At 36.8% G+C, this 13,198-nt stretch overlaps 1 protein-coding gene across 1 annotated transcript in view; it reads right to left on the bottom strand.

Moving 5' to 3' along the window:
- Positions 1-1,923: 1,923 nt before the first annotated feature.
- The window catches only part of ATIC (5-aminoimidazole-4-carboxamide ribonucleotide formyltransferase/IMP cyclohydrolase), a 28,016-nt gene continuing 16,741 nt past the window's right edge, over positions 1,924-13,198 (bottom strand). Inside the window, exons 11-16 of the mRNA XM_045806670.2 lie at positions 12,691-12,780; positions 9,999-10,127; positions 5,563-5,655; positions 4,174-4,356; positions 2,687-2,842; positions 1,924-2,153 (exon numbers count right to left, since the gene is read on the bottom strand). Of these exons, the coding sequence (XP_045662626.2) occupies positions 2,034-2,153; positions 2,687-2,842; positions 4,174-4,356; positions 5,563-5,655; positions 9,999-10,127; positions 12,691-12,780 (771 nt within the window). The 3' untranslated portion in view covers positions 1,924-2,033. The remainder of the gene's footprint in view (positions 2,154-2,686; positions 2,843-4,173; positions 4,357-5,562; positions 5,656-9,998; positions 10,128-12,690; positions 12,781-13,198) is intronic.

Genomic DNA, 13,198 nt, shown 5'->3' with positions numbered 1-13,198 from the left:
GGTTGTAGATTTTTGGAAAGAAGACCACAGAGGTAAAGTGCTATTCCCATTTGGAGTTACAGACATCAATGTGACATGCTTGTTTAACCCTCATCACGTGGCTAAGGTGCTGTAGGTCAGGTCTCTCCACTGTAGTTATCCTTTATCCCCCTTTCCATGCCACACACTTTGGAAAGAAGTCACTATGCGCAGCCCACACTTAAGGGGTGGGGAGTTATGCTCATCTTCTTGAAAAGTGGAATACCCATATAAATTACTTAAAATTCTGCACAGATTTATTCTCCATTTATTTATTCAATCATTCATTAGGTCAGCCATGAACTCAGATAGTTCATATATTGGGTTATAAGCCAACACTACATTACTTCATTGCTCAAATGATTCCAGCTTTGGCTATTGGGAATTCTTTTAGTTGGCTCCTATCCTTTGACATACTCCCATCATCATGTTTGCTTTTAAAGTACTTCCTTACCTTCCGGCACTGTAAGGTGCTCCAGGCATCTCATCTTATATTATTTCCTGCCCCAGTCCTAAAGTCAGCTATTCCTCCAAGGAGTCCTGAATCCTTTTATTGGAGTGGCATTAGAAACCAAGAACTTGGCACTAGGTATGCTCATTGCTACCGGGGTATCATTATTTCTCGGCTCTTTCAGCAGATAGGTATTATTATATATTTTAAAGAGTAAATATATTACTTCAAAAATTTCTTTGAGAGTTACTTTAACTGAAATATTTAGAGGAAATACCCATATCGTGCTTCACAATAATCAGTGTTGAGGAGGGGTAAGTGGGGAAACGGTAGATAAAACTAGTGATCATGAATTGTACTTGGATGACAGGTACAGTTTAACTAATTTAATTGTCTCCATCCCAAAACTTCCATTAAAAATACCCTTTAAAAATTCAGAAAAATATTACTACGTGCCAACAACCTTGAAAACTTAGACAAAATGGTAAAATTTCCTAGGAGAAAAAAATATACTTTGCTAGAATTGACTTAGAAAAGAAATGGAAACAGTGACTAGAAATTTCCCTATGATATTCCTATGTATTCCTGATTCTCTTAAGGATAGAGCAGATTGTATTGGATTAACCCTCCTACAGACAGTTATGAACATGGGACAAAAATGTTACAAAATCTATGTGAAACCACTGGAGAGCAACAAAAGGTGGTGGAAACCAGACAGAATCAACCTTCAAAGGGAAAGGAGAGATGTAAAATCTCCACAAATTGATCTATGGATTCAATGCAATTCCAATCAACACCCCAACAATTTTTTTTTTGTAGAAATAGACTAGTTAGTTCTAAAGTTTATATGGAAATGCCAAAGCCCTGGAATAGCCAAACAAGTTTTATAAGGGACAAAGATGAAGGACTCCCGTTATCTGATTTCATAAAAAGCTACAATTTTCAAGACAGCATGGTATTGGCTTCAGGACAAACATAACTACGAACGGAAGAGTCCAGAAACAGACCTGTCGCAAGTAATGGTTAACTGAGTGAACAGGCAATCCAACAGTTTTTTCAAATGATGGTGAAACACTGGGATAAATATATGGCAAGAAAAGTAAAACTTGACCCATACATCACGCTAAAATTCAAACAGATCTCAAAATTTTGCTTAGAAAGGAGACAACCTTTTTAGAACTCTGACTAAAAGAAAAGCTACATGAGCGGAATCCCCTGTGAGAAAACCAGTGAGCCTGCAGGATGCTTATGCTATCTAACTCTAGGGTCTGCTCAGTTTCTCTGGCTTGTTTGATGATTTTTAGATGTTTCACACAGGCAATGTTTTGGGATGAGTTGAGCTCCAGGAGGCAGGCATGTTCCTGTATTTCTTACACACAAATATTTGTGGGTAATGTTTGTCATGCTAGAGAGCCTGTAACTTTAAGAAATTAAATACAACCAAAAGCTATGGATCCAAGATGACTACAACTTAATGTTTTATTTTTAAAAAAAGATATTGTCAGAATGTCACATGTGATTTTTCACTACACATAAGCAAACCATAAAATACTGTGCAATGAAATCAGTGATGAAAGAGCCGAAGATTCGTATGAGCAAGGATTATTCCCAGTTCATCGCAAGCCTCAATCACAACTTTGTCAGCAGCAGAACCAGAAGGAGCAGCAATGTAGGCCACACCACTCTGAGGGAAGAAGAGATATTGACTTTCAAAACACAATTTTAGGTGAAGACATGCAAAAATCAAAATCCCCTCTAGAAAGCATAAGCTAATGATTCACAATGCAGACTGATGCACTCAGTCAAAACAGGAAAGTAATACGATTTGGGTTATTCATACATCAAATGGAAAAGTAAAATAATTAAATATCACTGATATACCACACTGCCATAACTTGGATATAGAATTCACAGAAACTAAACAGAAGTAGGATTTCTGAAGTATTTTTTTTTTTTTAATATTTATTTGTCTGAGAGAGAGAGAGGGAGAGAAAGAGGGAGAGAGGGAACACACAAGAAGGGAGGAGGGGCAGAGGGAGAGGGAGAAGCAGACCCCCTGCTAAGCAAGAAGCCTGATGTGGGGCTGGATTCCATGGTCCTGGGATCATGACCTGAGCCAAAGGCAGAAGCTTAACCAACTGAGCAACCCAGGCATCCCTGAAATAGTTTTTACATAATTATCAATTCTATGCAAATACACATCAATTCCATACTTACCCTTTTAGCTCTGTCTACATTATCCCTAAAAGGAAAAAAGGCATCAGAGCTGACAGAAACTTCACTAAGTTTGTCAACCCATTCCTTCTTCTCTGTTTCAGTTAATAATTCAGGCACTTCCTCAAACAATGCCTTCCACTTTATCAAATCTTCATCCTAAGAGTAGAGGGTGGAGAGAGGAGAAAGGTTTTGGACATGATCTTTAGTACTTTCTGATGCAAATCAGAATGCCAGAAAGCACTTGGGCATTTCTCCCAGGATTTAATTACAATGGCTCATTCCAGTTTACATCTCTAGAATCTTTTTTTTTTAATGCTTTTAACATTTCATTAAGAAAAGTAATTCTAAGTGTACCAAATAAAGATTATACCATTTACTTTGTAAATCAGTTTATTTTAAATATATTTTGTTTTTTAATCTCTGCCTAAGTGAGATCTACTTTATATCCCTGTGTCAAAAGCAAGCAAATGGATGATGATGGATGTTATAGAACTGTATTTACACAGCCTTAAGTCTACAGTCAGTCTTAACAGATGAATCAAGGTATGATTCATGGTATTCATATTTCAAAAAAGGTGCTTCCATTTTGGATGATTTTTTGGCTTAAACAAGGTACTTTTAACCTCTTGTTCACACACATATAAAGCTTCTCCCAGAACTATGAGCTGGATTTTGCTAGATAATATCAAACAGTTAAATACAAACATTAAAGTAAAAAAAGAAAGGCTTATGAGTTAAGTACTTTATGGTTACAAGGCACACTCTTCAATGATACTTATTATGTCATGGATTCCTGTCCCTGAATTTGTAGACAAGACAGTGTGGTCAACTCACCCCCTCAGAAGACCATCGAGAGTCTGATTACCAGACTTCTCTCTTTTGTTTTCCATACAGGATCAAGCACTTGCTATGTCCAAAAATGGGGCTAAATTCTGTATTTTTGGCAGGCTACTTGTTAGCTGTAATTTTATTGCTCTCATATGCCTTCTTTAAAATTGAAGACATTAAAGAATACGAAAAGTAACAAAAATATACAGAGTTGTTAAAGGCACTGGTAGAAAATGTTGGAGGAGAAGACCGTGATTACCCGCTACCAGATAATTTGTATTTCATGTTGAATACACACGTATCACGTAGCAAGCATCATGCTTGGCACTGTGACAGAAACCTCAGGATAGGTGACAAAAGAGTCCCTGCCATCAAAAGCTTAAAATCAACAGGGGAAGTACAAACAAATAAAACTAAACCAATGGTTATAATTTAAAGACAGAGAAGGTCTGTGGTGTCAGAAAGGGATGAAGAACTGTGAACAAAGTTCAAGTCAAGACAATGAAGAACTGTTAAGAAATTCAGAATTACAATTTTAGACAACATAAAACTTCAAGAAAAATACCATTTTCTCTCAGCAGTGATGAAGGTAGTCCATTACAGAAAAAAGTGAGTATACCAGTATACTCTACCCAGAAACCCAATGACAAGACTTTTACCTCGCCAATGGTTCCAGTAACATACTGATCAATGGCATTGGAGATTTCTGCTCTCTTCACTCCAGTTTTAAACTTCATTGAAAGAACCTGTGGATGATGTCTAAGCCACCAATAGTTTGCCTTATCCCCTGCAAGGCGGGTGCAGTGTATTCGAGACTGCTGTCCTGCTCCAATGCCGATAACCTGAAGAACATGAACATTAAGATCAATCTCTTCCAACAACATGTTTTTCTTAACAGATCTTTTGTGTACAGTCCCTAAAATCCATCAATTTTGTGGAAAAAATATCAGCCAAATTACAAAAAATTTTTAAGTCATTAAAAAGTAAAGGCAGAAGTTTATAACTACTATTTATACATTTTTTTCTCTTCAGTGACATTTGAAGTATGGCTACTAATACTCTGAAGTTTCTAGAACTCGTGGACATCAGTAGTGAAGCACAATTTTACTCGAACTTCTTAGAACCTGAGTCAAAGGAGACCAGTAGCCACAATCTCCCAAGTTTTCATTATTAGAGACAAGCAATCTTTTAACAATTGACAATCAGCTAAAATTCTGAATTTCAAAGAGTCTTCCAGGTCACATGCTAATTAATATCCACACTTTCCCTCCCCCACTTACGGGCCAAATAATTTAACAAATGCTAAGAGAAGAGCTCAAGACACTGTGAAAAAGGCTCCCAATGCTGCTGAAAGCTATGGCAAAGCCAGAACCAGGTCAGTCCAGGTTAGGAGAGGCCCCAGTGATGAGCTGGCTCGGTTCTGCATTCTATGGCTCAGTGCACTAGGAAACAAGTTAAATATCTTGCTTAATTAACGTCAGCAACAAATGTTCAATATCTTGATTATGGTAGTGGTCACGTAACTACATAATTTGGGAAAACTGTTCAAAACTCGACACTTAAAAAGAGTGAATTTTATTGCATATAAATTATGTCTCAGTAAACTAGATTTTAAAAGATCACATTAAGTTGCGGTCTACAGATTCTCGGTGAAGTAACCTTAGAAATACATGTGAAAATACCCAACAAGCTGCAAAAACGTGGAAAAATGGGTGGCAGTACCATTCTTTACTCTCTCTTCACTGGACACCAATCAGGAGGAAGAGAGTTAGAATAAACTAGTGTTATAGCAGCTATTAGAGTCCCACTAATCCAAATGTGTCAACTCAGTCTGAGCAAGAAGCAATACGACCAATTTTAATATATTGGTCCAAAGATAGTTTGTTATTATCATTAGCTTTAACAGTCCCCTATGTTACTGAGTAAATACTGACAAACCCAGAAGAGAAAAACTGGGCAGATTTTCTTTTCCAAGCAGTATAGGACCTGAGAGATGAGTATCATTTTGTAAAACACTCTGCCCCGAGTGGGTCTGAGAGCTTGGTTACCTGACCATTCTTGGCATAGCACACGGAGTTAGACTGCGTGTACTTCACAGCAATGGTGGCTACAATGAGGTCTCTGAGCGCAGACTCTGGCAACTGAAAAAACACAGAATGGTCAATTGCATCAGACTTTTGTAACTCCGTTTAACTTTAAGCATCTTACATGTTATTTATCTTAACAGACCTGTAATGTAGTTGTATCTCTCAAAGGACAGAATGAAATGAACTGTTCTTTGGAAACTGTGCTTTACTGAAAAAAACAATCAACATTCAACATACTTGCTGTGGAACTCAGCAGTGCCTAATGCATCACAGACTCAGACTAATGCCATTTGCAGCGACTCAGGCTTAAGCCCATGTACACATCACACTAGTTACAAAATACCATATCCGCCCCAAACTGACAAATAATACCTTCTCAACCACAGAACCAAGAAACATATATGGAAACACGATAAAATTTATGTTCAGAAAAAACACAAAATAATTTTCGCAGGCATTACAAACAATTGTGATGTCCATACACTGCCAAGGCTGTTCAGGAAAAAACAAATTAGGATCATTTTCTGCTCTGTCTAGAAATTCTACGTAGAAACTATTCAAAAATACTGTGAACTACCAGTCCAAACAGAATAAAACAAATACAAACTGAAAAGAAGGATAATCTATATAGCTATGCTAAGTGGACAAAGGCTATAAAAGCAGCAGCTAACTGATCAATTAGCGAAGTGACAACCTGATAAATTAAACTTCATCAAAATTAAAACTTCTGTTCTTCAAAAGACCCTGTATTAAGAGGATAAAAAGATAAGCTACAGACTGGGAGAAAATATCTGCAAACCACATATCCAAAAAAGAACTAGTATCTAAAATATGTAAAGACCTCTCAAAACTCAGTGACAAAAGCAATCTAATTAGAAAATGGGCAAAACACATGAAGAGACATATCACTAAAAAGGATATACAGATGGCAAATAAATATGAAAAAAATACCCATCATTAGCCTTTAGAAAATGCTAACTAAAATCACGAGATACTGCCACATACCTAACTAAAGAAAAGTGACAACACTAACAGCTAGTAAGGACGCAGAGACCTGGATCACCCATCTGTTGCTGGCGTAAAATGTAAAATGGCACAGGCTCTCTGGAAAACAGTTTGGCAGTTTAAAAAACAAAATATGCAACTATGATGCTACCCAGCAGCCATCAATTACACTCCTGGGTCTCTGTAAGAGAGAAATGAAAGCTTATATTCACATAAAAACCCATTCATGAAAGTACACTGAATGAAAATTATAAAAGAGGGAACAAATTAGATGTTACCCAAGGATTAAGGAGGGAATGGAGGGACGAAGGAAATGAGTGTGACTGTAAGAGGGCAACACGAAGGATCCTCATGGTCATGGAAATGTTCTGTGCCTGGACTATCATTATCATGGTCATGATACTGTACTATAGTTTTGCAAGACATTACCACCGGGGAAATGGGGCAAAGGGTACACGAGAATTCTTTTTTCTCCCCTCTGTCGGGTAAGATTGTCCTCTTCAACTGAGCGCACAGCTTCGGGAGGGACGCACATGGAGCAGTGAGGGAGGAAGGGGACACCTGCCTAGCCAGCCAGATCAGCCGAATCAACCCTGGCGATCAATGGGGTGACAGATGTCGCAGCCAGAACGCCCTCACATCCGGTACACGAGAATTCTTAACAGTGCATGTGAACCTGCAATTTTCATTTTTATCTCAAAATTAAAGGCTCAATTAAAAAACATTGTTAGAATTTCTTAAGAATTTATTATTCTAAGATAGTATTAATGTAGTATATCCTTATCTGTATCTGCTGTTTGAGACACTAACTGTACATTTTATTCTTTTAGTTCTAAGAAAAATTAATAACATAAACCAGCTTTCCTACAGGTCTGCCTTGAAATGCAACCCTGGTATTCTGAGTTAGGATGGAGGAATTCAAGACACTTCAAGTGGGGGATGGGGTGGGGGTTGGAGTAAGGGACACAAATAGTTAAAACAAATTAAAGCATTATTTAAGAAAAATGGAAGAGGAAATAACTCAAGCATGTTCACTAATGCTTAATACATACTCCTTCTGCTTCTCCCACTGTTCTAAGACCTAAAAGGATTTTGAGCTTGACATGTTAACAAAACACTGCTTTAAAAGAAGGGAATCTAAAAGATAAAACCATCAGTCTTACGCTTGAGCTTCCAAATTTCTAATTAAAAATACATATGAAACAAGTAGAGAAGAATTTAGATAAAAGATGAATTAAAAACATACCTCACTCCTTGTAAAAAACATCCAAGTTAGCACAGCTAGGCGCACAAAACTTATCAAATACTGCTAAATTATTAATCAGTCCAATACCTATAAACCTACAAGGAAAACTTACAAAAGTAAGAGCCTCAATAGTTAGGCAGAGCTGTCAACATAGGTACCATGTAATCTAGGTCAATACTGTTTCAGTATTTTAAAAGATCCACTAACCAGCCAGATTAATAAAGTGTTCAAAAAAAAAAGGGGGGCCTCATATTACTGTGAGCTTATATACAGTAAGTAACGTTGGTACAAAACACTGCTTCCATCTGGAAATCACAGTACCTTACAGCTTGACCAAAGGAGTAGACTGCAACAAATTTTTTTTTTTAAAGATTTTATTTATTTATTTGACAGACAGCCAGTGTGAGAGGGAACACAAGCAGGGGCAGTGGGAGAGGAAGAAGCAGGCTCCCAGCAGAGGAGCCTGATACAGGGCTCGATCCCAGAACGCTGGGATCACTTCCTGAGCCAAAGGCAGACGCTTAACGACTGAGCCACCCAGGCGCCCCAGACTGCAACGAATTTAAAGGTATTTCTACACATGATGCCTACCATGTTTATTTACTTCAACTGCACCTCCTCATTTTCTATTTCTGTTACAGGAATGACTTGTTAAGAGACTAAACCTTTTCTAGGAACAAAGAGAAAAGCTCAACGCCAAGGTAGTAAAATAGCAAGTAACGAGACACAAAGACCCCAATGATAAAGGAAGCAGGAAGAAATGAGTGTCACCATCTATGCTTTTCGACGCAAGGCATTTTCCAAGCTGCAAGACAATAAGCTAAATGGTAAAGGAACTGAGCACCACTCCTGGAGGTGTTAGAGGCCTAAGTGGCAAAAATGGAGTTCAGAGTACATCAGGGGAAAGTGACACTAACAGACACTGGTGCTTTCAGCAGAATAGGGGTGAACCAGGGGCGCCTGGGTGGCTCAGTCGTTAAGCATGGGCCTTCGGCTCAGGGCGTGATCCTGGCGTTCTGGGCTCGAGCCCCGCATCAGGCTCCTCCACTGGCAGTCTGCTTCTTCCTCTCCCACTCCCCCTGCTTGTGTTCCCTCTCTCGCTGGCTGTCTCTATCTCTGTCAAATAAATAAATAAAATCTTCAAAAAAAAAAAAAAAAAAGGGGTGAACCATAAACAGACCAGTCCTCACAAAGACTTAAGCCCAAATTCAAATCAGCTTAATTCCTGCCAGATAAAGATGATCTGACTGCCGCCTAATCTGCCTACCAAGAGTAGAAGTCAACCATTTCTGGAGAAAAAAAAGAAAACACCATCCAGACACTCAAAATACCTCTAGTTTTCTCACATTCAATGCCCGGCATTCAATCAAAAATACCAGACATACCAGCAGAAAAGACCACAAAACAATGTAGCTATACATCTGTAGTACTGGGGGGAGGGGGGGAGCCAATGTTAGAACCAGCAAAAAATCCTTCAAAACTGAAGGTCAATGAAGAGATTTCAGAAAAGAAATACTAGCTCATCCATTTCCATATTACGTAACCTTGGGTAAATTTCTTTGCCATATGTCACAATTTTGTGATCTTTACAACAGAGATGATAGTAGTCTGCCATCCCCAAGTCCCCACATAGAGTGCTATGCATTTTAAATGACAGAATACATGTAAATATGTGAAAAAAAAGTCACACTATCATCCTAGGAATATGTCCTTCCTAAAAATGACAAACAGCCCAAGAGCAAAAACCTGACCACATGAAAATGCTGATCACAGCACTGAAAATGGAAACAAAATATCTATCAGAGTATATCTATACATGGATTGCCATGTGGCCTTTCAGATGAAGGTAGAGATTATTTGTTGATATAGAAACATATTTGTAGCTTAGTGCATGGAAAAAAGGCAAGTTATAGAACAGAATTGTGAAAGACATGATCCCACTTAGGCATAATTAAAGATAAATACCTCTAAGTATGTACATACACACAGAAGCTTCTAATACTTATTTGATAACTCAAAGATGAGCTAGACATTTGCAGATCAACCAGTTTTAAATATGGGCCTTAATAAATGCATAAGCTTATAAATATTAAAAACAGACTTACTGAACTACTAGCATTCACAGTTCAGATATTTTCAAACTTACATCTTTATTCTTGGTCACAATGTTGCTAAATAATGTCCTGTCAATGACACCATTATTTCTCTTCTGACTTAAACGAAGACCAAAGAGAGTTCGTACTTCATTTTCATCTGGATTGTAAGACTGATCCATCTAAAATAGAAATTAAGAGTCAAAAGTAATATATCTACAACCTTCAACGTTTTTCACGTAATTCACATACAAAAAAAATCATAGCAAGGTTATATGAACTTTTTCTAACTTAAGCATGTGTAAGATCACTTCAATAAAGGTATAATAGAATGGCCAAGCACTAATATTTTGTTCTAAAAAATAATTTTATAGGTTTACAACCCTGTGGTGTTTCATAACAAACATATTAAAACCAATGATTCCGGTGACAGCATTTTTGGTTATAATAACTGAAAGCACTGTCTGTTTCTTTCTTTTGGAAGATAGCAGATAAAAACAGATTTGCTAAAAAAAAAAAACAACAAAAAACAGGTAGTGGCATAAAAAATAAATTCTACTTTTCCCTTCTTTCTAATAATCTATTACAAAATACAGAGCTAACACTTGAATTAAATATTTAAAAGGGGGGAAGCAACATTTGGAGTCTAGGTCTTTGTTATTTGACATACTTTTTTTTTTTTTTTTTTAAGTAATCTCTATGGCCCAGTGTGGGGCTTGAATTCACAACCTGAGATCAAGAGTCACCTGCTCTACTAACTGAGCCAGGCAGGCATCCTGGGAATATATGTCATTTGTTGCTATCTTCTGCTCACAAATTTTGAACTGAAAAGATATTATGACATGAGAATAATCTGCATAAGACCACTCTCTCCCGGGACGCCTGGGTGGCTCAGTCGGTTAAGTGTCTGCCTTCAGCTCAGGTCATGATCCCAGGGTCCTGGGATCGAGTCCCACATTGGACTGCTCAGTGGGGAGTCTGCTTCTCCCTCTACTTGTGCTCTCTCTCCCTCTGACAAATAAACAAAATCTAAAAAAAAAAAACAACTTTAAAATATTATAAAAAACAAAAACAAAAACAAACCACTCTCTCCCTATTTTCCTAGACTTGACAGTATCTCTTCATTTATCCTTCGAATAATCTTTGACTTAGAAAGCACTGGTATCTATAACTTACAAGCAAGTCCTCATATTAATTCTTCCTAAATTGTACGTTCTTGAATTCCAAAATGTTCCTTTTTCCTCTGTATTATCAAATTTCTAAAATTGGGATGTGCCCTCCCTATTAAATGATGTCCAAAGAAACTTGTCACTAGCCAGATAGAAGAATAAAGTTGTTTCATAGTTATAATTATGTGTCCATGTGCAAACTCGGCTAAACTCTCATTTTGGGGAAGTCCCGATGTAGTCTTTTGACATCTTCAACTGTGACGCTGTGAGGTGCTGAAGAGGTCACGATGATGAGTTCAAGGTTTGGAAAACATTCTCCATGACGATACACAAAACTATTAAATAGAGCCATAAGTACTTAATACCCTTAAAAAAGAGCACTAGATTAAGAAACTGAAGAATACAGCACCAGCTGACTGAACGGCTGAACGTACAATGAAGGGCCTTAATGAAAAAGTATGTATATTTAATGTAATATTTTTTTCTTCTTTCCTTGAAAAGCTGGCATGGAATCTGTGGTGTATCATATAATTAATGGTATCTTACAATGAAGGCTATACACTTAGAACTTCCATTGTATGGAGTTAGGATTCCACAAATTTTTTGACATCAGTGCTTTCTGTAAAACAACATTATGAATTTTTATTTTAATTCAAATAACTCTTTGCTTTATCCATGTACAATCTTAGACTATGAGCTAGTTTTCCTAATAGATAAGAACTTGTAAAAATGAGTACGGATAAATCTCAACAATTAGAAAAAGAGACAAAGAATACGGTCAGAGACTTCATAAAAAGGAGTTAAAAATACTTTTAACTATGAAAAAATGTTCACTCCATACATAATGGGAAATTAAGCTGTAATGAGATGCCATTTTTATCTATCATACTGTTAAGATGAAAAAGTTAAAGAACACAATGATGGCAAAGGTATTAGGAAATCAGCACACTTCATATTCCCAATAAGACATAAAATTTGTTGGAACAACCTCAAAGATGAGCAGGACCTATCAAAACTACCAATATACACCGGTTGCGACCCAGTCCTAATTCACTGCAGGGTGTCTGCAGTAGCTAAAGATTGGTGACTGGTTACATAAGCTATGTAGACATGGGGCAAACTTTCAAGACGGTGAAACTATGTGCCTTTGTATGAGTGGGAAAAAAAAACAACAAAAAAAGAAAAATACAAATATTTGCTGAAAAGTATCAACTATTTCAGGAAGGATGAGCAAGAAATTTAAAATATTAGTTACTTTTAAAGACATAACAGAGTAGCAAAAGGGAAGGATAGGGAGACTTTTCATCAAATACCAATACTTTTTTAATAGGAAACCATGTGTATATATTAACTACTTTCTTAAAAATTTAAAATTTAAGAGTAAAGAAGCTCTCCTCATCTAAAACCCCAAAATTAACAGTTAAGAAAAAGAAAACTGTAGGATTAAGAATTAAAGAAACCTCAGTAAAAAAAGATAAATTAAAAGGTTGTCATCATAAAGGAAAGACTAAATATGGGAAAATAGAAACACAAAATAAAAGAGTAAATTACTGTTTTAAACATGAATTAAACTAACCTGAAGAACACAGTAGCTCCCATTTTTCTTTTTAGAAAGTATTTTCAAAGCTTCATCTTCATATCCTGGGGCAACAATACCATCAGATACCTATAAATATATTAAACATTAATTTCTACTTTCAAAAATTAGGGAACACTTCTTAACCGATCTAAACACAAGTATCCATCTTAATGCAGCAGCATTTTCTCGTTTCTACCTCCAACAGATAATGCTAATACCTATACTCGGAAGAGTTAAGCCTATGTTAGAATACAGCTTTGTATAGCTAACCTTATTTCATTTGCTATCCTTCCAGGGTTTCTGGTTGTTTCAGTTTTAACTAAGAATATACAAACAATTCACTCTAATATATGTACCTTAGGAAGAAACATTTCTCACTATTCTGTTCATGGAGTAGTGTTTGCACCAGAAAAAGCATGTTCTACTGCCTACTCCGCCATTTTCAGGCAAAATGACCTTAGGCAAAGCAAGTTCCACAAGAGCAAGACACGGGGATCAGATTACA

This window comes from Ursus americanus, chromosome 1, assembly GCF_024610735.1.
Source record: "Ursus americanus isolate L20-20 chromosome 1, mUrsAme1.1.p, whole genome shotgun sequence".
Classification (NCBI taxonomy): Eukaryota; Metazoa; Chordata; class Mammalia; order Carnivora; family Ursidae; genus Ursus; species Ursus americanus.
The sequence above is the reverse complement of the archived record's forward strand: the minus strand, read 5'-3'. Positions and strand labels throughout refer to the sequence as shown.